Raw genomic sequence first — 26,467 nt, 5'->3', positions numbered from 1 at the left:
GTCAAACACAAGGCCCGCGGGCCGAATCCGGCCCACCAGACCTCGTCATGTGGCCCGTGTAGCCGCCGCCAGCCGCCAGCCTTCACCTTTTATTCTCGCTTTTTTTTTTGACTCAAGAAATCCGCCTCTTCAGCGCATGCACAGCAGCCTACAAGCCAGAGAACGTCTGCCCTCTAGCGCTGGTGACAATAATTTATGATAATAAAGAGTGGACACATAGTCCTACAGATACAACTGGCCCTTTGAGGGTGACCAAACTGCTGATGCGGCCCCCGATGAATTTGAGTTTGACACCCCTGATCTAGAAGGTACTGACTACTGGGGGGAAGGGGGGAGAAGTTGATAGAAGACCCAAATTGAGATCATCTCAACACCCCACCCTCCAGAATTAGCAGGAGTCCTGAGTAAGCTGTCTATGCTAGAAAGTCAGTAAGTCAGTCACAAGGAATGAGCTAACTGGTGACTGTTTTTAAACTTGCAGGTTTGGGCAAGAAATCTGCACATGCTTGCAGTTTGGGGCAAACAGGACAGGAGGGGGGTGTGGAAAGCTAAAACAAGTTCTGTTTCTCTTGCCTGAATGAGTAAAGTTCTGCTTTTTTTGCCTGCTTGAGTAAGCCTGTAAGAAGTCGTTTGCCACATACTATAAAAGGCAACCTCAGAGAACAAGGAGCCCCCGCGCAGATAAATAAATCTGACCTTCCTTGGAGAACCCAGTATCTGTCTTTATTGACTGGGAAAAATATCTGCAACCAAGTATCCCAATTATATTGGTGTAATTCTCGTCCCTCCCAGGTGGTTTCATTTCTACAGTACTAGAGAGGTAGGGAATCACAATGGCTATTATTATTATTATATACCGCCCTATACCTGGGGGTCTCAGGGCGGTTCATAGAATAAAATCAAGATATAAAACCATAAAATGTGAGCATCTTTCCTTAGCATTTATTGACATAGCACATGACCCAGACAGAATTGGCTCAGCTGCAGAATCTTCACAGACCATTTGCACAGAATATAGGATTCCATAGATGTTCATTGTATTTGAATATTTAGAACAGAGAAAAAATACGGCTGACCAATGTTGTGGGAAAAGAGAAATTCACTTTATGGAAGAAATGGCAAAATCTCCCCAAAGGTCTTTAATATCCTATCCAAACATTTACCCAATAGAATGACAACATATATTGGAAAGGTGCCTTGGTTCTGGAAATTGTGATGTAGCTCTCTGGTGCTGATTTAATGAGCACCTGAAACAATCTCCTTAGATGAAAATTTGATAACTTTTAAGGAAAGAAACCGGATTGACTTTCACGAAATCTACCTGAAGACAACATTCCCTCTCAGTTTTTACACTTGCTGCTTCTAAACCTACAGGTGGAACTGGCAGGAGCCGCGAGGTTCCCTGGCCGGTTTCATATGTGTAAATAAATTTGCTGGGTGGGGCGGGGGGGGGGGAGAGGCAATCAATAGGGAGCTACATTTCCTACTTTTTATTTTATTTTTAGAATGAACTACTAATGAGTTTACTAATTTTCATAACACTAGTTATGCAAGAAAGGATCGTTTTTATAGGTAATTTTTTGGAGATTATTTAGTAAGCTAACATTTTATTCTGGGATGAGATAACATATACAGTAGTACCTCGGGTTAAGTACTTAATTTGTTCCGGAGGTCCGTTCTTAACCTGAAACTGTTCTTAACCTGAAGCACCACTTTAGCTAATGGGGCCTCCTGCTGCTGCCGTGCCGCCGGAGCACGATTTCTGTTCTCATCCTGAAGCAAAGTTCTTAACCTGAAGCACTATTTTTGGGTTAGTGGAGTGTGTAACCTGAAGCGTATGTAACCTGAAGCGTATGTAACCCGAGGTACCACTGTATGTCTCAGTGGTGTTCTATAAAGGTCTTTTAAAATGATTGTGTAATAACTAAAGTCATTCATGTAACTCATCTTTCCCTCAGAAGTGGAAGTCTGTTATTTGTCTGGAAGTTTGCTTTCATGTTTTCGTTTTGTTACCCAGGGCACGACTATATGGTTTTTTTGTGGCACCACAGACAAATAATTACACATTCTGGATCCAGGCAGATGACAAGGCTTCTTTGTATTTAAGCCTGTCCGAAGACCCCCAAAGCAAGGTATCAATACCATAAATTACTACAAGTAAAAGTTAAAATTCTGTGATCCTTATAACTTTGCATTGTGGCACTTGCCCTTTGTTTAGACTTCCAGAGCAGGATCTGTGTTGATTTTTTCTCCTTTGTTAAATATAAATTGTGTAGAATGTTACAGCGTCTTGACATTTATACAGGGCTTTTTGAGTGTTCAAATTGTTTCCCATGCATTACTTTAGTAGACAGCTTGGATAGCTCAGAGTATGAGACTCTTAATCTCAGGGCTATGGGTTGGAGCCCCATGTTGGGCCAAATATTCCTGTGTTTCAGTGGGTTGGACTAGATGACCCTCGTGGTCCCTTCCAACTTTATAAATTCTAAGATTCTAGCCTTGTAGCAGGGAGCTGGGGCCAGACTCTGAAATAAGAGGAGCTTGCCTAATTTTATCTAGTTAATTCCTGGCCTAAGTGAAATTCAGAAGACAAGTCACTCTTACTAGCACAGTGATTATGAATCATTTGCTAACCAGAGAGGAAATAGCTGATGATAACTGATTTTTAAATTGCTTTAGCTTAGGGAGGAAAATAAATATATTCTAAATAACTTATCTGCCACATGCAAGGAAACTTCATTTGTTATGACTTCTCAAATGTAACACTCCCTTGGCCTAAACCGTCCCTAAGTAGCCGAGAGAATTCCACAACACATTTTTCAAAAGATCCAGCTTTATTAGTATTTTAAGATGTTCCTTGGGGGAATGCACACCTTGAATACAATGATCCTTTGTTTACCAAATGATGACAAATATTTTCTCTAGTTTTCGGTTAAAGTGATGGTTCATCTCTTGCTAATAAAGAAAGAAATGTTCTCTCACGGGATTGCTTCTTCTGGTTGGTTGTCTTGCCCGTAAAACATGCAAAAGATCAAATATCTTTTTTCAGACATTGATAAAACTAATTTCATTTGTTCAGCAAAATCACTTCTGTTTAGGATTGCTGTGGGTGCAGATGGTCTCCTCAAGGATAAAGTATAAAGGATCTTTATATTGGGATCTTCAAAGCAGGCTGGGGGGTGATTTCCCTTTCCCTTCTCCCATTCCCCCCTTGAGGCCTGCAGGTTGTTGTTCTGAGAAGAGTGGTGGGTGTTCCTCTAGCTTAGCGGCTTTTGCAAACAGACGTGCCTGCATGCCGGCCACGTTTCTTGGGTGTCACTGTTTGCTGGCTTGATTGGTTATCATTGGAGAGATCTTCCTGTTGCTCCATCTCCTTGTTCTTTGGGTTGCCAGGGGTGGTGAAGCGGACAGACTGTTTCTTTGTCTGACGGTCCTCTGATGGCGACGCTGCTTTTGGCATGGAAGGGTTGGCCAAACTGTAGAAAATATCGTTCTCAGTTCGACGTGGCTTTCTTTGGGCTTTCTTCAGAGCAGAAGTACCTGTACGCCTAGCATGTTTCTTGAGGGCCTTCTTGAGTTTAGCCTTGATCGCAGCCCTCTTCTTTAGTTTGGCGTGCAGAAGGCCTGAGCGCGTCCGAGTGTAATGCTTCTTATTCCTTGGCCTGCCCATCCGTGAGGGCTTCCTGCTATAGGCTTTACTCCTCTGGGAGCACATGGTGTGCTTGGCCTTGTGGGCTGAAAGGACGTTGGCCCTCATCCGTCTGTCGAAATACCGGGACATGGGCTGGCGCCTCTTTTGATAGTGACTCCTTGCATACCTCACTATGCGTCTTGTCCTCGCTTTCTTCTTTCGCCTGGAATGCAGCCGCCTTCGTCTGCTCAGGATCTTCCGGGATCTCTTCTGCCTCCTTCTCTGGTAGTAAGCCTTCCTACGTCTTTGGACAGCAGACATGGCTTTGCTGTTTCTCTGCCTTCCTGTTCAGCTTAGCTGTCCTACTGCAAGTGACAGTGACCTCACTCCAGCTGTGCTCTTATATAGTGGGAGGCATTCAAATGAGGGACCGGCTCCGGGTGCTGTGATTGGCTGGGTGGAACAATAGTCCAGTGAAGTACGTAATAATGCTTAACTGTGAGATATTTCCTTCAGGGTGAAATCACAGTAAGGCTCCCCCCCATCTAGCCTTGTGTTGAAGGAGGGGGAAATAGCTGTTGTCGTGGCTGAAATAAAAATGAATTTCTGGAATTCTGGTCATCCTATAATGAGCCAATATTTGAGCCCCTATTAATGGTCTTCTAAAGGTATTATACAGAGAAAATGCTGGTTTCTACTTGAATTAATGTCCCAGCCATGTTTTGATTCATTACACCAGCTTTTTGTTGTTGAAATGGACAAGACATAATAGAGACTGTGCGGACTCTGCTTCTTTCCATGATTGAGAAACTGTAGGAAATAATCACTTGCATTTGGGTAGTGACCCTGATCTTTAGGATATGTTGCTATATGAAAATGTGTAGGCAGTACCTTCGGTTTTCAGAAATAAAAATAGGGCTAAATGCACCTAGCCCGTCAGATTTTATTTTTATAAAATGAGTATACAACATCTTTTTTTAAAAAATCTGAGTTGTGTAATCAAAATGCCATATATTAAAATGACACATACAATACAATACAAATCTTTATTACGGTCAGAAACCAGCATTTAAAATCTAAAAAGCGCTTTAGAAAGCTAAAAGGTATTAAAACACAAGGTGAATATAAAAGTCTATAAGAATTTAAAAGAAGCTAAAAGAATCCAAAAGAAGGGTCAGGAACATTGGGCAGGTGTGGAAGAGCCCAAAAGGTTGATATATAAAGACTTTAGCTATCATTTACAGAGCACTCTGATATGTTCATTAAAACTGATTTGTGGCACATAAATGATACATAAAACCATTTAGCAGCCAATAGAAATGGACCAGCAAAACATTAAGGAGCAGATTACAGGAGCCTTGTTTGCTTGTTACCTTAAACCATAGTTTGAACTGATATATAGACGCATGTGCAGTGTGCTGGTGCATGCTGCTGTGAGCACTCTGCTCCTCCAGGGCTCATGGAGCTGAGCCATGGTTAGTGTTATGTCTGAAACCAAGCTTGTGGTTTGTTTCCACCAAACAAACTGTAAGTGATAAGCCAAGAGCAAACCTTGGTTGAAAGCTCAGCTTTTGGAAAGAAACAAGCCTTAAGCCAATGTTTGGACATAACATTAAGCCCATGGTTTAGTTCAAAGCAGTGTAACAGGGAAAGAGTTTGGCTGAGTTTAACTATGGTTTAAAGTGATGTATGATGCAGGCTAGAAAATAGCAGTTTGAACAGCTTCGCCAATAATTTCATGGAAGGTTTGGTGGAACAGAAAGAAATTGAATGAGAAGGCCTTTAATAGTGTCCTAAAACTCATTAGGCCGTCCCTAGGCAATGTATTCTGCAGTTGTGGTTCAACAGAAGTATTATTCATTTGCACCATGCCTCTCAATACTTTTGACAAAACATACAATATAAAAAATTAGGAGAGTTAACCTCCATCTTCTTGTCCTCTTTGGCATGAAAGGGTTTTGGACAAGACCAATATACCAGATATCAAAATAAACGATCAACCTCTGTGATGGAAAGCTCAGCTTGACCAGTTTGGTGGTGCAGTGCCACAGAATTCCACCAGAGGGCCGAGCTGTAACCTCCCTCTGATTAGCCAGAGGTGGGCGTAGTCAGCACTTTGGAAGGGAAAAGGAAAAGCAGGAGAGAGAGTTGGGCTGGATCTACATTGATCTTTTAAAGGTTATTAAATATAATGTTCTATAACGTTTAATGGCAGTTTGCCGGTGGCTCACTGCTCTGCAGCGCCCTCTGGTGTCACATTTTAATAAGACATTTCTAACATTATAAGGTGGGACGCAGGTGGCGCTGTGGGTTAAAGCCTCAGCACCTAGGACTTGCTGATTGAAAGGTCGGCGGTTCGAATCCCTGCGGCGGGGTGCGCTCCCGCTGCTCGGTCCCAGCGCCTGCCAACCTAGCAGTTTGAAAGCACCTCCGGGTGCAAGTAGATAAATAGGGACCGCTTACCAGCGGGAAGGTAAACGGCGTTTCCGTGTGCAGCTCTGGCTCGCCAGATGCAGCTTTGTCACGCTGGCCACGTGACCCGGAAGTGTCTCCGGACAGCGCTGGCCCCTGGCCTCTTAAGTGAGATGGGCGCACAACCCCAGAGTCTGTCAAGACTGGCCCGTACGGGCAGGGGTACCTTTACCTTTTTAACATTATAAGCCATGAGTGCAGATCCGCCCTTAGAGAGAGGACAGTTGAGAGGTGACGTTCTTGATATTCAGGCTGGATAGAAGTATAGTTTCTGAGCATTAGAACACAGTTCTGTGCCTGGAAAGCGCAGTGTGGATGAGCACCTGTCTTCAGAGGTGCTGTCAAAATGTGTGACATGCATGATCCAAAATTCTAGCCTGGTGATGTTTTGTTAAAGTGGTGCCCATTCCCCAAAAGACATGTTCATGAACACAATGGATCTTCTGCCTGATACAGTGGTGCCTCGCAAGACGCAAAGAATCCGTTCTGTGAGTCTCTTTGTCTAGCGGTTTTTTCGTCTTGTGAAGCAAGCCCATTGACGGCTTAGCGGATTAGCGCTATTAGCGGCTTTTAGCGGCTTAGCGGCTTAGAAAAAGGGGGGGGGAGGGAAAAAACCCGCAGGAACTCGCAAGACATTTTTGTCTTGCGAAGCAAGCCCATAGGAAATTCGTTTTGCGAAGCACCTCCAAAATGGAAAACTCTTTCGTCTAGCGAGTTTTCCGTCTTGCGAGGCATTCGTTTTGCGGGGCACCACTGTATTTAGTGCCATTCATTTTCAAAATGAGCTGGAATTAGAAAGCTCCTTTGACAGACTGCTGATGTGACTGCTTATGTTTTGAATGACCTTATAAGCTCTTACGTTCCCTCGTTGAGGGATGTAAACCCATTTTTCTTCCAAGCCATTCACAGGTTACTGTTAGCTAAGTAACAGATCTGTTATTTAGCCAAACGCACATCTGGCTACTCTGACCACCTTATTTGCGCATGTCCTATAGGTGCGCTTAGTTTGTATTAGAAACCAAGCATCTCCAGCTGTCTGGAATTAATTACCAGCTGAAATTAAGACAGGCACCCAGTGTCACGACATCTGGGGATTAATCGAGGAGGGAAAGAACCGTACATGCCCCCTTGAGCTCCTTGCAGAAAAAGGTGGCTGAAAATGCAATGAATAACTGCTGTCGCTTACTTGAAAACAGGTGGAAATTGCATCCATTCCTGCTGGCATTCCTGAATGGTCCGCGCATTGGGAGGAGAACTGGAGCCATCCCTGGAAGCCAAAATCTGAGAAATTTGAGCTTACTGGTGGTTCAGTGTACTATCTGGAAGCTGTACATCATGGGAAGTCGCCAAAGAATGGAATGAGAGTTGGAGTCCAGATTCACAATACTTGGCTGAATCCCAGTGTGGTTAATACCTATCGCAGAGAGAAGCACAAAATACATGCCTGTGCAGTTAGGCTTCCTGAAATACAGGTTAGTCTCATGGTTGTGAGCTGAGCCTCATATTCATAGGAGTTGTGATTCTGGGCCCTTCCCACGATTTCAAGTGATTTCTAGTCATGTTCCTGAGAGGTGGGTTTTTTCCCCCTTTTGGTCTTGCTGCTTTCTCCTGGGAAACCTGTTTTTTTTACTGCTGAATCAGAACAAATGTTGGTTGAGTTCCCTGTGGATTGACGTTTGTGACCACTTAACCACATACTCAAAAGTAATCAAAAATGCATTGAGCCAGGAAATATCAACGCGTGTTGTAAACATTTAGTTCACTGGTTCCCGAAGAAGACAATTTATGGGAACTTTATTGTTGTTGTTTTTTAAAAAAAAGATTGTGAAAGTTGTCTCCAAGTCTCTTTGAGTTCCTCGTTGGGCAAAATCTATAGAAGAACTAGGGATTTGCAGGGATTATCACATTCATAACTAGTATTTCTTTGTGCTGGGATTCATGGCTGGCCTGAATTATATAATAACCACTGATTTAATTCTAGAAGTGCTTTTTCAGTGGCTGCTAAATAGAATGGGTCTACAGATTTTATGGAGTTAATTTTCAATGACAGCGATCACATTGATGTTGTAGTTAAGGTGAATGTTGGGAACTCTGACAACCCTGAAAGGTGGTCCTCATGGTCCCAACTCTACAATGCTATGAAATAATTATTTCAAGTTTCCATATTAATACCACTATGAAATAAATACTCATACTTTGCAAGGGTCTTTCTGCTTTATAGATGCTGATACTATCTGGTACAGGATGGTTCAGACTTGCCTGGGACAATGTCACCACCAACCTTATGTCAACAAATATTACAGCTGAACAAGTAAGTCGAATTACAGGTGCAGGTCAATAAATCCTTTTGGTTATAGAATCATTGGGAGGGTATTACAAGATACTTTCTGAGCGTCATTTACCAGCATGGAGAAATTCTCAAAATCCAGCTATGTATGGGCCAATCTCGTTCAGTATTCTTGACCTTCAACGACAGTGGATCTCTCGGGTTTCAGGCAGGAGTCTTCGCAATCCTACCTGGAGATGCTGGGGATTAAACATGGGACTTTCTGGCTCTTCTGAACGTAATAAACTCAGGACCAATAAATTAAGGGTCAGGAAAATATTGTGATATGAAATGTGATTTTCAACACGGAATATTGGGGAGGGTCATGGCTCAGTGGTAGGACACATGTTTTGCATGCAAAAGACTTCAGCTTCAATCCCTGACCTCTCCAGGTAAGGCCGGGACTGTCCTATGTCTGAAACTCTAGAGAGCCACAACCAATCAGAGTAGACGATAGGGGGGTAGATGGACCAATGGTCTGATTTGATTTATGGCATCTTCTGGTCTTCTTGCAAACATTTCTAAGATCATCGTCTTTCCAGTGAGTGGCTCTTGTCCAGGTTTGTTAACTGTCTTACTTTAAATGTTGTGAGGATCGTATGTGAAGTGAAGGCATGAGGCAGGAGTTGGTAATGCAGGTGAGCTGCCAGCTAGCTCTGCCGAAGCTCTTTTTATTAGCACAATATGCAAAACCAGTCAGATACATTTTGGACTGTGCCCTTTACATCTTCCAATCACGCGATCATAGGGTGGTACAAAGTTATTTTGGCACCTATTTCCACTGCATCACTTTCCTCTTTTACAATGTATGATGAAGGAGACAAAGGTCACAGACAGGGCATGGCAGATCACAGGTTAGATAGAGGGCATGATATTCAGACAGCTGTGGCTTGTCTGCGGGCGGAAGTGTTCTCCACACCCGAAGGTCATGCATTCAGACAGCTGAGGCTTGTCTGCGGGTGGAAGTGTGTTCCACACCTGGTGGGCATTCCTTCAGTATGTCCTTTTAAAATGTGTTTTTTTGGGGTGGGGAGTTTTTGTGGTTTTCTGTTCTCCGAGTATATAAATTCAAATAATAATAATAATAATTTTATTTTTAAAAAATCTTACAAAACCCGTAATAAAATTGTGGTTTTCTGATGCACCGTTACATAGAAGAACAGTACAATTCCTGTCAAGTGCAAGAGCTCTTATGGGTGATAAGAGCAAAGCACAATTTAAAGTTTTGTTTCAGGAATGGCTGTACAATCAATACATGAATATTTTCCAAAAGCTAAATTACCAGAAAGTTCTAAATTGCTAGAAAAGATATTTCATTTTTGTCATTGTTATATGAGAAATTTAAAAAAAAATGCAAAATACACAGATTTCTCTTGGATTGTGAAAATAAGCTATGGTATTTGTTATGCCTCTTAGGTTATGATTTTCTATGTGACAAGTTTCCCTACAAGTCACACTTTCTATTGAAATAATGGGTATACAAAGTATGCTCACCTTTTAAAACCCAATAAATGTAGAGCAAAAGACATTGTATGTATTGGTCTCTGAAACTGTATTCACATGTTAAAATGAAGACGCTTAGGGTTATTTTAAAAAACAACAACCTTAAAAGACATTTTCTCCTAGATTTAACCCTTTCCCCCATTCTGTTACCCCTATCTAAATTCACCTCTGCGCATGGCTTTGCTCTTATTTGCTCTTCCATTCCTCTTTTAATATCTGCAGCTCCAGAGAGAGATAGAGGATCTTCTTCCTTTAAGACGTGAAACACAGCCATCATCTGCCAAAATTTTTCTGCGGGAAGGATTTGAGCAAGGTAACATTGTCTTTTTACATTCAAAACATCTTTATGTCAGCAGAATACTTTAGTGCAGGCATAGGCAAACTTGGCCTTCCAGATGTTTTGGGACTACAACTCCCATCATCCCTGACCACTGGTCCTGTTAGCTAGGGATGATGGGAGTTGTAGTCCCAAAACATCTGGAGGGCCGCGATTGCCTATGCCTGCTTTAGTGGGTCTGTAAGAACAATAGAATCTGTGAGGCTGCTCCAAAAATCTTCTGAGCACTCAGAATTCAGGCAGGATGAAAAGTCGGAGGAGAATACACATTTGAATATATAAGAGCTCTCCATTCACTGGTAGCTCATGTTGGTCAGGTTCATAAATATTCATTCCTAATATATTATGGACATTAAGAGATACTTGCAGCGTGTCTCTTTTGTTCCGTGTACTTTTCATGCAGTACCCTTTCTTTGCCATTGCCTTTACGATTTGTACCACTGTATGTGTGGCAAAATCAGTGCATTTCATAATGTTGTAACTTAAGATGCTCACCCATATCCTAATAGTGGGTTAGGAGAGCTGAAAATAATGCCAGTCTTTTTCACACCTGCCCTTGTGGAAGGCTCAGCTCTTTCAGGCTAAAAAGTCTTATCAAAATGCCTCAATTGGTATCTGTTTATGACACAAAAGAATTCGCTGATTCCTTCTTTGTTAGGCATTCTTTAATTCTTCAAGATTTTGGGTGGAAATGACATTGGGCAGGATCACGACATAAGGGGTGACTCCCCCCAATAAGAGGAGTGAGGAGGGGTCTGTCCTTGCATCAACCCCTCCTCCTGGTTGCCCAGAGGGACCTGGATGCCTTGCCGACACCACGTTGGGGTCCAACACTGGCAAACTCCCATGGGTGCTTTGGGTGTTTCCTAACTGATGGCAGGAATAGCATTCCAACAGCAAGGACTGAGTGGAACTGAAGATGAGATCCTTTCCCTACTCCACTGCTGCATAAACCAAATGAAGTCATAGCTTGTTCCAGTGTACGAATGTGTGTTTGCCATGCTTATTCCTAGCGTGATCATGAACCACAACCTGTGACTGCCACAGGAAGTGAGACTCTTGGTTCCACCCCCTGATATTATCCAAAAATGATTTCCTTTTCAGTTTTTCAAAGAGAGCCAAAGCCAGTTTGTCCTCATGGGCATCTTGTGGAATCCGTGTCAGTGGTCGGTGCTTCACCTGTGTATAACGTGTCCTTCTTAATGGCAGACTATTGCAAGACTCTCCCTCTTTTCTCGTTGAGGTAGGAATTGGTTTCAGAATTGTTCTGCGCCCTCCTGAAATGTTTGAAGCTTTTTACATGGTTTCATTCTCACACAGGGAAGCTGTGCCTTGGGAAGGATCAGGAGGGAACAACGTGGGTGAGGCCCAAATCAATCTGACCGTACAAAGAGTGCAGGCTGCAAGTCCACCTCTTGGAGGAACCTTTCAAATCCATCTGCCCAATATTGTGATACCAGGTAAACTGAGGCTATGCAGCCTCCATCTTTGGAAGTTACAGGAAGAAGTCATGGCTAGCTTTAGATTTATTTCTTGACCTGTTACTTCTGATTATGCTCTCTACACATTATTATTCACTCTAGAATATTTCACCGCAATACTGCATTTGTCCTATGCTTATTGAATCACTTATTTTGTCTTGTTTGAACGGTTTATTTTTAAAAAAATGTTTTGTATTTTGGTTAATGCCTATTGTGAGCCGCGTTGGGCACAGTGGCATAGAAATCAGCTAAACTTAAACTTGATAGATGCAGGGTTAAAGAGATCACAAAGGTGTCTCTTCCATGCATTTAAATATGAAACTATTCCAGTCATGTCACAAAGGGGGGGGGGGTTAGGGATTAGATTTTGGTTTAAAAAAGAACCCTTTCCCTGCTGCTCTGTGACTTACCTTCATCCAGCCTCTGTCTTTAAGTAATTTTCTCTCAGGATCACTTCTGCTTTCAGAGCTCCTGTTAGGAGAACAGTACTTGGAGCATGGGAACTAAAGGAAAAATAAGCTTTGGAGGACAGGGAATGTGTTCCTCAACTGCACATCCCCTTTGCATTAAAACCAGATCTCTACCTTCTCTCTAGCCATTTCCTGATTGAGAGAATTCCATACCTAAATCACATGTCTAGATTAGCCCTAAAGAGCTGTATTGCTGCTGATACACCAAACAAAGCCCTGTCAATATGCTAAACACATCAACCAGCTTCATGCAATATGTTCGCATTTCATGAAACTTGCACTTCATTGTTTATTTTTTTAAAAATATTTTTTATTAGTTTTCAATACATCACACTCATACACATTTTATCTGATTTTGACAAAATTCAAATTTTGGTCTTCCTTCGGTTTCTCTGGTAATCATCCATTTTTACCATTCAGTTCACATTTCTTTCATTATATTGCCATTTATCTTCCCTCATTTTTTTCTATTTCCTTTAAACAATACCTCCTAGAGTTTTACAGTGCTTCTTGAAACCCCACTAGCGTTGTTTGTACCTCACATATATTTTTCAGATATTCTACAAATTTCCCCCAATCTTTGATGAACTTTTGGTTTCGAGTATATCTTATTTTCCCGGTCAGTTTATCAAATTCCGAGTAGTCCGTTAGTTTCATTCTCCATTCTTGGATTGTTGGTATTTCCTCTTGTTTCCATTTTTGGGCCATTAAAATTCTTGCTGCTGTAACTGCGTACTGGAAGAGTTTGCAGTCTTTTCTTCTTATTTCTTTTCCTGTAATCCCTAAAAGTAAAGCTTCTGGTTTCTTAACAAAGGTATATCTTAACATCTTTTTCAATTCATTATATATTGCCTCCCAGAAGCTCTTTACCTTTTTACTTTTGCACTTCATTGTTTAATCACATATTCTTCTTCTAAGGTTTCTTGGTTACTGACTTGGGTTACTTTATATAATCCTTTCCCCAGGCATTCCAGTATCCATCTCTGCCCATCACCTCCACAAGCTCCTGCAAGCCTACAGTGATAATTTCACAGCTCAGTATGTGAATGCCAGTGACTTTTCGGTATCTAAGGACGCAAGCAATTGTTATCAAAGTATATGGACACTGACCTGGACCTCAATGATTGGTGATTTACCCAATTTCATCAGTGTAAGACAATCTTTTAAATATATCCAATTGACTGCTCAGTATTTCTTTATATTCAAGATTAATTCATTCACAGTTTCTGCCTATACATGTGCTCTTGCCCTGGACCTTTATTACTTCAATCCAGAATTTATTTATCCTTGATCTCATCCCCTTTTGCCTTGTTATTTTCTATGCTTGTAAATGTCTTGTACAACCAGAGTGCATCTATAGTGCTTTGCTCCCATGGCAGGAGAGGGAACTCAAACAATCAGGCAATTACTTGGTGCAGTCCTTTCCTAGCCTCTGAGATGGTCTTTATTCTTCATGTGACCTTGCTGCCTCAGAATGCACACGGCCAGCGGTGGTGCACCTGCCCACTTATTAAAAGCTTCCAAACTGGAGAGACCCTTGTACATGGAGGCATGGCTGTACTATGGCTGTACTTGAACTGGCTTTGAGGAAGCCTCCTCCTTCCCGCCTGTGCTTTCTTTCCGTCAGCATTTTATTTTACCCTGCTTTTCATCTAGAAATTGTGTCCCAAAGCAGCTCACAACATTTAAAAAGTAATGCAAAATATAATTAAAGCACAACATGTAGCTTTTTCCAAGTTTCATGAGATTGCGACTCATCATTGTTGGGATGTGAATAGATACTAGGAGAGGATATAGTTATTAGATATTACCCTTTCTTCCTCGTATGTGTGAGTTCAGCAGCGTGCCATCCCTTTGCAGCTTAAAAGGAAGCTTAGATAGGGAGTTTTAGCCTTTTAGTTTAAGTCAGGGGTCAGCAACCCACGGCTCTGGAGCTGCATGTGGCACTTTTACACCTTTGCCGTGGCTCCGGGGCGGATACTAGCGAGGGGAGGAGGCGCATTGTGTGCCATGACACTCCCCACTGTTTTAAATGTCACAATGGTTTTGCGGCTCCCAGTTTTTTCTTCTTTGGTCCAAGTGGCTCTTTTTGTCTTAAAGGTTGCAGACACCTGGTGTAAGTAATCCAGGATGCTTTAAGGCAGACTGGATTTTCCTGCTATTTTCCCCTTTTCTGCCCCTTAAAATAACAACCGCACAAACAGTCTTGTAAAAGATAGAAATAACATTTACACACTCGGAAGAGGAACAGATACAGCAGCTTTCTTCAGGCAGGCTTACAATGGTAATTCAGTCATGAACACTTACTTAAAAAGGTAAAGGGACCCCTGACCATTACATCCAGTCGTGACCAACTCTGGGGTTGCGGCGCTCATCTCGCTTTATTGGCCGAAAGAGCCGGTGTTTGTCCGCAGACAGCTTCCAGGTCATGTGGCCAGCATGACTAAGCCGCTTCTGGCGAACCAGAGCAGCGCACGGAAATGCCGTTTACCTTCCCGCCGGAGCGGTACCTATTTATCTACTTGCACTTTGGCGTGCTTTCGAACTGCTAGGTTGGCAGGAGCTGGGACTGAACAACGGGAGCTCACATTATCACGGGGATTCGAACCACCAACCTTCTGATCGGCAAGTCCTAGGCTCTGTGGTTTAACCCACAGCGCCACCCACGTCCCGAACACATACTTAAGTCTAGCTTAAAATGTAGTCTGAGCGCTCAGACTCTGTAGATGTTCTTGCGTTGATGGCACGGTGGCAGGAGATGGAAACAGTCAGAGGGTGCGTAAGGGCACAGTATGAGTGTCTCTCAGAGAGTTTTCTCTAGCACGTTTACAGGAAAACTGTGAGCTTCAACTCCTATCAGTGCCTAGCTAGCAAAACAGGAAGTGTTGGTTTGGCTACACTTTAAATATCCCACAATCATAACTCCTCCCCAGACCCCCACATTTTAAACAGTGCTAATTTACAAAAAGCCTTCCTTTTCTTTTCCATGAGGGAAGGGCGAAGGTGAGCCGCCAGTCAAGAAGAGGGGGTGGCAGAAGAGGCAGCTGAACTTGGACCAGCTCCACGAAGCCAGAAAATATGGGCGACTGAACGAGAGGGAGGGAGGGAGGGTAAAACCAGGAATTTGTTTTGCATGGGTCCCTATGTGTCCATTATTGGATTTCTAGTGATAACCAGTTTAGTCTAGCAAACTATTCCCATGTTTGGATACATAAGACGGTTTTCGTTTTTCCCTTCAAGGTGTCTGCTGAAAACCTCACTGGTTTGCGCCCAGCTATTACACACCGTGTAGTATTTGATGGTGGTGTTTTTATTGGTCCAATATTTGGAGACATGCTTGCTACCCCAAATAACTTTACACAGGTATGAAGTGGACAGACACCATATCTCATGAACGTTGAGTGTTTTAACGTATCACAGAACTGACCATGAATTACATTGCTGTGGATATTCTCATTTTGTGAAAATTGGTAGACACTAGAGCGTCCTTCAGGCATCCAAAAAACATGTGAGATCTCCAACTGGGGAGGCGGCGGGGTGTGTGTGTGCCCTTCTGGGTTCCCCTAGGCCACACCTAACTTTCTAGCTTTAAGTGAGAAGATCTGAAGGGGGCTTCTAGCCATCTGTGTTTCTTATCAGGAGGAGTTATCTCTGCACATTCAGTAGAATGCACTTAGAAGCTTCCATTAAAAAAATGAATTCTTTCATCAAACAAATGACAAAGAATTGTCTAATAATTTCCTTTGACTTTCTAGGTTGTGGTTACAGTGAATGATGTTCCAGCAAACTGTTCTGGTTCATGTACATTTCAATATCTCTGGGAATTCACCCCTTTGGTCAGTAATGTTGAATACTTTATAGGTAATGCTATAAGTCTGTCCGTCCCCCCATAACCTTTCTTATAGTATTTCTTTTAATATCTTTGATGTCATGGTTCTTTTGATTGTAGAACCAGGCTTCATCACTCATTAAAGCTAGCTGTGGTGAGCGGGGGGCGGGGGGACAACTAAATGGCTCCAAGCTTTGGTGATGAATATATCTTTGCATGAAGGGGTGGGGGCTGCCACTTTGAAGAAGGCAGTAGAGTAGTCTCTTCCCAAAACGAAATAATCACACCCTGAGTTGCAAATGCACCCCCCTTTGAGCAGCTGCAGTCATTTCTTGAAGGAAATCATTTATCTACAACCATTCCAGTCTGGATTCAGGCCAGAGTTTGTGACCAAACTTGCTTTTGTTGCCTTGGTGGAATAGCCTTTACCCAGGAGATGGATAGCCGGGCATACCCTTGCAACTTCTGCTTAATCTCTCAGCTTTTGCTACCATTCAGCAGAGTATCTTCCTGGACCATCTCCAGGAGATGTGCATCAGATTCACCTTATCCAGTGGTTCTGGTCCTATCACTGGGAGTGGTTCTGCATGACCACCTCCTAACTTTATCTGGGTTTTTTGCATCTTGAAGCCCAAGCCAGCCCCCCATGAAATAACTACACACGGACACAGAATTAAGGTTGATGGGTCACATTAAGGCCACAACTTTATTGATTGCAAATTAAATGTGAGTGCTATAGCCATAGGCATTGGCTGAAGTCTGTAATGGACTACTGCCCCAGTTGACAGAGTCTATGTAGGTAAACCCATTGGGGCAGCAACACTGGGGTTTTGCCTGACAGAAGCTTACCGCGAGGTTCCTGTGATGGCCCTAGCCCTTCAAGCGGACTTCGGACGAGATCTGGGACCCCCAGATTCCTTTAACGGAATACCTTTTGATCATTGAGGGGCAGGTGAGGGTCACACACACAAAATTAAGCCAATGCCTAACCGCCAAACCTGGAAAGTTGTGATGATTGTTAAGGGGGTAGGCAAAAAACCAAGTGGCCAATGCCAATTTGCCAAATAGATAAAAATTCCTACTCACCCCTGTCCCAAGACAGGTGACTCACACAAACTCCAAAGCAAGGACGAGAACCTACACTAAGGGCGGGAGGGCGGGTGTTCAGCAGCGCCAGTCAAGTGCCTAGGGCAGTCTTGCGCTGATGCTTATATAATTCCTTAACCACCCCCACCCCTTTCCTGATTGGCTGTGACCCGTGATGCCTATTTAGAGAAATGAAACTTAGACCTAGAAACGAAATCTACTTAGTCAGGGGTGTGTCCAGGGGCCCAGTCGCAAGAAGGACCACCTTCTGAGGACGATTCCATTTCTCTCTCTCTTTTTTTTTGTAAGAAAGAAATGGTAAAATCTTGAGATTTATTTTAATAATAAAAATGATATGTTATTGATACTTTGTTTTGTGGTATAACTCTGAACTTATTCTTTCAGATGATGGAGTTCATATAGTCATTAATATCACAGGTTCTGGCCTGAGTTCAAATAGGAGTTCTCTGCTCATAGAAGTGAACCACACATGCTGTGGAGTCCTGAGTTCAAATCACACTAATGCTGTTTGCCAGATGAACTTGTTGCCAGTTGGCTTGTATAAGCTGACAGTACTGGTGAGACCCCATGGATTTGCAGTCAATTCCAGTAGAAAAGGTGACATCTTCCTGAGGATTTTGCCTAGATTGACTTCTGTTGAACCTCCTACCGCTTCAGAGATTGGTATGTGTGATTCGCTCGCACTTTCTGTAAGCATATCATAGAGCCGGTTTTACACATGTTTACTTCAACTGCTCTTCTTCCAGCTGCAAAGTCTGGAAAACAAAGAAGCAGGGAGAGATCTAGTGATGTTATTTTGTGTGTGAAAAAGTAATAATTCTTTATTGAAATTCATTAATATCATTACAGATTTAACTTCCCACATACACATACATACAAAGAAAAAAAATATTAAATTAATTTACCATAAGATGTTAATTTAAACTTCTAGTTCCGCTTAGATTTCAACTAAGCTAAGATCAAATAATAAAGTAAAATAAAGTAACGTAACAAAATAAAGTAAAATAAAATAAATGTAGACTTCCCATCATTTCCCGATATTGTTGACCTTTATGATTTTGTATGTACTTATAATTATTACTTTACATTTAATATACCTTCTAATACTTTCTTACAACATATTGTACCAATTTTTCTTTATTTCTTAATATTTTAAGTACACAAGGGTCATTCAAACACTGCCATAGATAATATGTCACTGTTATTTTTGTGTGTGTGTCTCTTAAACATTTCCCATTTTTGAGAAAATGATTGTTTTGTGTTACCTCTTAACCTATTTGTTAATTGAGCCATTTCCACATAGTCTAATAATTTATTTTGCCATTCCGTTAGCGTTGGTATATTTCCATCCTTCCAGTTAGATGCTATTGGTAGACGGGCGGCCACTGTTGCATATAAAAAGAGTTCTCTTATATTTTTCGGGATATCTCTGCCTAAAATTCCCAATGGAAAAGCTTCTGGTTTCTTTAAGAATATTAATTTAAACATTTTTTTCATCTCATCATAAACAATATTCCAAAAGTGCTTGACCTTTCTGCATGTCCACCACATATGGTAAAAATCTTCTACTTTTTCTCCGCACTTCCAACACTTATTCAAACTATTTTTATACATCTTGGAGAGTTTTGATGGTGTAAGGTACCACTGAATTTTCATCATATTTTCTTTAATGGTGTAACATGCACTAAAGTTCATGTTAGTTTTCCAGAGTGTTTCCCATTCTCTCATCATAATAGGATGTCTAATATCCTGCACCCACTTGATCATTACCTCCTTCACCTCCTCCTCCTTGACTTCCCAGTCAAGGTGCAGTCGGTATATCCTAGAGATAATCTTGGTGTCATTATTTAACAGCTCTATTTCAAATTTAGAGGGCTCCTTGGCAAATCTATTTTTTTGGTCCTGTCTGAATGTCTCAAAGAGTTGATGATACTCTAGCTAAGAGACATTGAACAGATGCTTTAAAACCTTTGGAATAACCTAGGTCCATTTAAGGTTAATTTTTTTTGCTTTCAAGTTTCCTTTAAAAGCCTCTCTGAATATCCCGGCTAGGAGATGGCAAACTGAGGGCAGTTCCAGACTGATGCTAATTTTGATGGGATTCAGTCACCAACCAGCATACTCAGGCTAGACAATTAAAAGTTGATTTGGAGCTCTTGCACAACAAATCTACTCCCCAACCCCCAAATTGCACTTTTTGTGATGAGGAAAGCGACACAAAATGGCACTGGAAAATGTGGAATAACATTTGTTTGATGCAGTCAGTGTTGTCTAACCTCTCTGCAAACAAATCAGAATGAAAGCACAATAAAAAGCCGACATTGTCTAACCTCACCACAAACAAATTAGGAAGCTGTCTTGAAACTACCTGAGGTTTAGGACCATGGGCATATGGAAGACAAAGGCAGAGGTAAAGAAAAGAATCCAAATTTTCAGATCCTCCTGGGGACTTCCGGGTTGGCGCCTCCAGCAATGGCTGAACTCCTCTGATCGGGAGGAATTTGCTTCGTGGAAATCAGGGTCTGGCCGCCACGGCGAAGGCGGGGACCCACTAAAAATCACAGGCGGGAGAATGTGTTAATGTTGCGTTGTGTATTGTTTATATATTGTATTGTATTGTATTTTCTTTCTTTTTCTTCTTCTTTTTTTCTTCTCTTTTTCTTCTTTTTTGTAAGGTTTAAAAGTAATAAATATTATTTTTTAAAACAAATTTTCAGATCCTCCTAATCTTTTAAAACATGTACTATTATAGCAGTGGCACACATATGAATGGTTTTGCAAATGACATTCCTGCATGTTTGCTGTAATGAAATCCTGGTTTTTATAGGAGGGATTCCAGTAATCATCACGGGTTCCGGCTTAGATGGGATAATCTTGGTGCAATTTGGTTCCCAACCCTGTCCAATTAATGCCGATACCAGCAATTCAATGAAAATTGAATGCAGGCTTCCTCCTCGGGTAAGTAATACCTTCATTTTTGTTGCAAGAGAAGGCAAAATTCATCTAAGCCCTCCCCTCCAACTTTCCCTTGTACAACACGCATTGCATGCGTTATTCCTGTGGTGGGTTCCTCTGAGTTCAGTTATTCTCTATAAGTTATTTTCAGCAAATACTATTGCACAAGAAGTACAGGTGGATGTTAAGGTATCCCCCACCTCATGGCAAATGCTGTGCAGGAGCTAAAAATCAGAGGCTTATAAGTAAGTCATTGCCTATTTAACTTATTGTTATCTGCTCAGAAGTAGGTCCCTTTGCAAAGTACAGTGGTGCCTCGCAAGGCGAAATCAATCCGTTCCGTGAGGCTCTTCGTATAGCGGTTTTTTCGTCTTGCGAAGCAAGCCCATTGACAGCTTAGCGGATTAGCGATATTAGCGGTTTAGCGGCTTTTAGTGATCAGCTGATAAGCGGCTTATCAGCGGATCAGCTGATAAGCGGCTTAGCGGCTTAGGAAAAGGGGAAAAAAGGGGGGGGAACCCGCAGGAACTCGCAAGACATTTCGTCTTGCGAAGCAAGCCCATAGGGAAATTCGTTTTGCGAAGCACCTCCAAAACGGAAAACCTTTTCGTCTAGTGGGTTTTCCGTCTTGCGAGGCGTTCGTCTTGCGGGGCACCACTGTATTCAATTAAATAATTGTGTGAGCTGAATGACTTCTGCTTCCACAATGACACCCCCCTGGTGCCCTAAATCTGACATTTGCCCCCAACCCAGGTTGTGCATGAGGCAAGGAGAGAGGTGAACGTCCCATTGTGCAAGCACTCATGCAATTACCCAGTTGAATGCCCCTGTACAATGGTTTAGGAGCAACAGGATCCTTATTACAGGAGGGATGAATGGCTGTCATGTAGTGTAAAAGCACTAATCGACACCTGCATGTTACCTCAAACTACATTTCATTTTCCCTGGAGGAAATGGCTTATTAGTGCACAGTCTCTACGGTTACTCATTTTCTGTTCGTTCCTTCTAGAATGGAGAAGACTATACTGCCCATCTCATGCTGGTTAATGAGCACGGGCCTGTGGTCTTTGCCAATGCATTCACATATGATCCATCATTAAATCCACTCATTTTGTCACTGAGCAGAAACAGAAGCAGCACAGCAGGTAAAAGGGGCAAAAATCCGTGAACATTGTTGTTGTTGTTGTTTTCTTCTTCTTCTTCTTCTTCTTCTTCTTCTTCTTGTTCTTCTTCTTCTTCCTCTTCCTCTTCCTCTTCCTCTTCTCCCATTTTCCCAATGTTTAGGCATTTTAAAATGTTACTGGCTGCACATGACATGTTTTAGAAGCGGTTCTAAGCAATGCAGTAAGAGGACACAGCAGCTCAGATGCATTGGTGATTCATATAAACAAACTGCTCCTGGTGCTTATGTATGTCAGTGGGGAAACAGGCGCCTGCCTCAAGCAACCACAATGGCTTCTTCCACTGCCTTTGAATATCTGTGGCTGGGAATCACAGGAAAGCAGAGGGCTCTTGTGCTCGTGTCCTGCTTGTGAGCTTCCCAGAAACATTTGGTTGACCAGTGTGAGAATGGGAGGCTGCACTAGATGGGCCTTAGATCTGCTCCAGCAGGGCTGTTCTTATAATCCTGAACTCTGCTTAAGATTATTACATCGCAGTGGCGTAGCGTGGGGGGTGCAGGGGGGGCCGGCCGCACCGGGCGCAACATCGGGGGGGGGCGCTTGCTGCCACCGGAGTCGCCGAAGAGCCTCGGGCACAGGCTGTAGCAGAGCCCCATGTCTCGCGGAACCGACGAGCTGTGCGCGCGTCCGGGGTGAAGGCGTCCGGCAGGCAGCGGCTCTCGCGCTCGCCGCGGTCCCCGCGCGTCAGGGCTGCGGAGGGTGCGCCAGGCAGCCCCTCCTCACAGCCCCGCCGCCGCTGCTGCAGCTGCTGGGCCATGTTGCATTTTCCTCGCCTCTCTGCCCTCCTCCTCTGGGCAAGCGACGTCGTTTGGGCGGCAGCGCCAGCGGCAACTCGCCTCAGATCACCTGACACGGACCCGCCGCCGCCACCATGGCTACCTTACCGTAAATACCCCAGCCCAGGCAGCAGCAAGAAAAAGCTGGCAGCGGCGGCAGGTTAGGGGTTAGGGGCGCAAATTACTTGCCTTGCCCCGGGTGCTGACAACCCACTCTATGCCACTGTTACATCGGCATTTGTTATGGGAGTAGCTCATGCTGTTCACTGTATTAATAGCAGCGTCTGCAAGTTGTCTTTCATTCTCTACAGGGGGTCAGGTGCTCCACATAGGAATATCATCCCTCACCAATTATACCTGTCTGGACGTGCAGTTCAGAATTCAGGAGTCTGTGGGACAAATCCAAGCGCTATCAGATCATGGAATCAGTGTGGTACTGCCTTCTCTGACAAATGGATTATACAGCTTTTCTGTCATTTTCAATAATGTCTCACTAGGCACTAGTGGGTAAGCAAATATAACTTAATTTACTGTGAATTCTTTTAAGGGAATGATAAAAAAAGAGACTGTAGTATAATCCCTACCAATGAATATTTGTTGACAAGAGAGATCTATGTTGTTTGGGTATTATTTAAAAATGTTTTAGTATTTTCTTGCTGATTGAACTATTATGAAGGGTTTAATATCATGGTTACAGGGGTGGGTGGGTGTGTACGCATACACTCAAACATATATGTATGGGCTGTGGTAAATTATTTCAATTCTTTAGACTGAAGAACTAAAAATTATTCAGACAGGTTCTTCTCAAACAGTAGGGAGATGAGCTCAAAGTAAAAATTTAAAGCCTCCAGACAGCCAAGGCTTGTCCACACTTGCTAGTCCTGTGCCTAGAAAGTATGGGGCTGAGAGGTTTTCTGCTTAACTTGTGCCTTCTAGGTAAGGATCTGAGCAGTTTTTCATTGTCCCACCACTTTCTCTGAAAAAGTGGAATCGGAACAAACGTCAGTTGGGTTTTCTACAGATTGCCGTTTGTTTCCATCCAGCAGAAAACACCATGTTTTCCCAGGGGGAAGCACGAGGCAAGTGGAAGTTTGGGCGAGCCCTTAGTGGCCTCCATGTAGTTTGCTGCCAGAATGTACGAGCTGTTGGGTCTTCAGCCCAGCAGGGATCACATGGAGCCACCTACATGCAGCAGTTTGTGACTCGTCCAAAAAAGATTGCAAAAGGCCTACAAAGATCATGTAAATCACAGCTGCCCTGTGCATTAGTCCGACATGGAGGAAAATGAAATTCAATCTTATCAAGCACAGAAATAAGACTCTTTGCATATAAGAAAAAAATATACAACTGAATTGTATATGGGTCTCTCTTTTTTTTTCTAGAGTGGAGCCATTAATCCAGTATGTCACAGAGATCTTCAAAATGGAGCCATGTTGTGGTTCCTTGCTGGGTAAACACTATCAATGCATCATACATGTTTGTGCAGTAAGACTGTCAAGGATCACAGATAGATGACACCCATTGTTGGAGTAGGAGCTAAAGTTATACAGTGCTGTTGTTGAACCTTGTGTGCATGGCAGGGGACAGATTCTCCCCCCCCCCACAACTGTATCGCAATTTGCAGCCCATTTAGTGTGTCCCATAAAATGCAATGGTAGCTGTTTGGGAACTAACTCAGTTCTCATTTGCATAGTTCTACACTGCCTAAGCCTAAACGTAACATTAGACTTTGTAAGTTTGGTTTTAGTGCACTGAGATTTTATTATCTGTTTCCTAGGTGGGACATTGCTCACAATCTCTGGAACAGGCTTTAGCAACAGCCCAGACATGGTCTCAGTCTTGGTAGACTCACAGTTTTGTCCCATTACCAGCATGAACGATGAGAGGATTTTGTGTCAGACTCCACCTGTCACTCAGCTAGCCAATGCCACCTTAGAAGACTTTCCAGCGCAAGTGGAGGTGCTCATAGGCAACAGGTCATCTGTGGACACACCTGCCTTGAGTTTCTCAAAGGAGAACGTTAACTTTCTTTACAAAATGTCTTTGACTCCAGATATTACAGATATTAGAGTAGAAATGTTGAATGATAGTGTACGGCTGAGCATAAAAGGGACCAATGTGACCATTTCAGTGGCTATGCTGGGAGATGAGGAATGCCAGCTTGAGGTGGAGAACACCAACCACTCTGCAGTTGGCTTTCAGTGCTCTGTACCCCTAAGCACACTAGAATCCGGACAGTATCTTTTAAAAATTCTGCAGAAGCAGGCGGGCTATGCCAACATACCAGCAGAGATGCAGCATGTAACGGTACGCCCCCTGATAAAGATGATTTTTCCGTCTCATGGCTCCATATGTGGGGGGCAGTTGCTCACCATATCTGGCGTTTCTTTAAAATCGTGGACAAATTCAGCTTGGGTGAATCTAACAGGCAACTTCACCTGTGAGATCCAGAGTTCAAACGACAGCCTCATAAAATGCGCCCTTTCCCCAGGTGATCCTGTTCTGAATGACTGGCAGCTGCGTGGTGCATCTCAAGTCCTTAGCGTCACAGTGACTGTGAATGGGATCACTAGCCACTGCCTGGGGGACTGCTCACTTCATCTTCTTGAAGACCTGACCCTTGTTATTGATGCCGTGACCATGACGTGGAACGGGAGGCTCACTTACTTGTTGATCAGAGGCCAGCGGTTAGATAGAGCAGGGGATGAAACCTTGATAGAGGTGGATGGTCATCTCCCTTGCAGTGTCACAGCTTTGAATGAAACCTGGATCAAGTGCCAGGCAGGCAGCCTTGACGCTGGAGAACACAGCATTTCTGTGCTGAGCAGAAGCTGGGGTCAAGCGTGCCTGAGGCAGAAAGGCGCCAGCATTTTCAGAGTTGTTCCCCACGTCCTCCAATTTTACCCCCAGAATTTCAGCGTCAACGGCAGAGGCCTTCTCACACTCGACGGCCTAGCATTACGAGGCAGGAACGAGACCTCCATTCTCATAGGAGAGCTCCACTGTCCCCTTACCAGTGTCACATACTGGGCTCTTCGGTGCCTCACCCCTCCAGGCGCTGGGGTTGCCACAGTGCAGCTGAACATAGATGGCGCCTCGTACCATATTGGGGAAATAAACTACAGCGAAGATTCCACACCTGTCTTTCTTTCCCTCCTACCTTCTGTGAATCAGCATCTGACAATCAGGGTGTCACGGATCCGGCGAACAGAAGACATGTATGTTTTCATTGGAGGCTCTCCCTGTGCCAATGTTGTTGGCAACAACACAACTGTGAGCTGCACACTCCCTCAGCTTCCCGTTGGGGAGTATAACGTCACAGGCGGAGATGCCCTCCAAGGCTTGGCTTCCTCCCATTTGGTGTTCCTTTCTGTCCTGATGGTTATGTCTGTGAACAACGGCTTTGGTAAGCAGGCTTTCAAGATAATTTTATTTTGACCTTGTTGGAGCGGCGTAGAATGCAGACACAGGACAATGGCAATATATTATAACAACATAGATATGAGAACTCATGGGCTGCAGTCAATGGGTTCCTGCTTTTATTGTGAGACTATTTGTTACCTCTGCTTTAAAAAATCTTTTTCCTGGTAGAGAGAAAGTGTGGAGCTTGTCTTACAAGAAACGTGTGCTCCTTGCTTAAAGCATACATCCCAATGCTCTCAGGTTTAATACTCTTTCTGCTGAAAGCCTTCTGACCTGCAGTAAATGAACAGTCTTTCCTGCTTTTCTATTATCTCAGGAAATACTCTAAAGCAAATCTTGAGCAGTTTGCTTCTTGTAGCAGAGACTCTTGAAAATTCTTAAGTTTCAGAAATCCATTGCTGAGTTTGGAAGAAATGCCCAAACCCCAGGACAGTGGTACCTCGGGTTACATACGCTTCAGGTTACATACACTTCAGGTTACAGACTCCGCAAACACAGAAATAGTACCTTGGGTTAAGAACTTTGCTTCAGGATGAGAACAGAAATTGTGCTCCGGCGGCAGTGGGAGGCCCCATTAGCTAAAGTGGTGCTTCAGGTTAAGAACAGTTTCAGGTTAAGTACGGACCTCCGGAACAAATTAAGTACGTAACCAGAGGTACCACTGTACCTGATCTTCACCACCTCTCTCCTTCTCTCTTTGTTTCTTCCTTTACTCTGGGCACATTCAGAGGTATGCTATGGTAATAGTAACGGCCAGCGAAACAATGTATTAACTGTTAAATGAAGGGTATCACAGGACTTTAGTATAGCTCATTAATAGCGATATATTGTAGAAACACATAACTCTGCAGGCGCTGAACTAAAAAACCTCTTTGGATACTAATGGGGTATTTAGTCACTGCCTTGTATTGAGGCTATGGTGAAGCCCTTCTGTAACCTGTTCAAGAGCTTATCTGTTGTATACTCTTTTTGTGTG

General features: G+C 43.1%; 1 protein-coding gene across 2 annotated transcripts in view; it reads left to right on the top strand.

Moving 5' to 3' along the window:
• The window catches only part of PKHD1 (PKHD1 ciliary IPT domain containing fibrocystin/polyductin), a 242,753-nt gene that overhangs the window by 25,554 nt on the left and 190,732 nt on the right, over positions 1–26,467 (top strand). Inside the window, exons 15-29 of one of the 2 annotated variants that reach the window (XM_083729646.1) lie at positions 2,018–2,132; positions 7,300–7,575; positions 8,325–8,414; positions 10,155–10,245; positions 11,374–11,512; positions 11,590–11,729; positions 13,186–13,370; positions 15,461–15,583; positions 15,976–16,081; positions 17,541–17,819; positions 19,984–20,114; positions 21,121–21,256; positions 22,380–22,575; positions 23,451–23,518; positions 23,846–25,474. In XM_083729646.1, coding sequence (XP_083585772.1) covers positions 2,018–2,132; positions 7,300–7,575; positions 8,325–8,414; positions 10,155–10,245; positions 11,374–11,512; positions 11,590–11,729; positions 13,186–13,370; positions 15,461–15,583; positions 15,976–16,081; positions 17,541–17,819; positions 19,984–20,114; positions 21,121–21,256; positions 22,380–22,575; positions 23,451–23,518; positions 23,846–25,474 — 3,704 coding nt within the window. Of the gene's footprint in view, positions 1–2,017; positions 2,133–4,234; positions 4,300–7,299; positions 7,576–8,324; positions 8,415–10,154; positions 10,246–11,373; positions 11,513–11,589; positions 11,730–13,185; positions 13,371–15,460; positions 15,584–15,975; positions 16,082–17,540; positions 17,820–19,983; positions 20,115–21,120; positions 21,257–22,379; positions 22,576–23,450; positions 23,519–23,845; positions 25,475–26,467 lie in introns of those variants that run through there. The other variant, XM_083729647.1, reaches the window with a different exon arrangement.

Source organism: Podarcis gaigeae, assembly GCF_964106915.1.
Source record: "Podarcis gaigeae genome assembly, chromosome: 3".
Classification (NCBI taxonomy): Eukaryota; Metazoa; Chordata; class Lepidosauria; order Squamata; family Lacertidae; genus Podarcis; species Podarcis gaigeae.
This window is presented reverse-complemented; position numbering and strand designations above follow the sequence as displayed.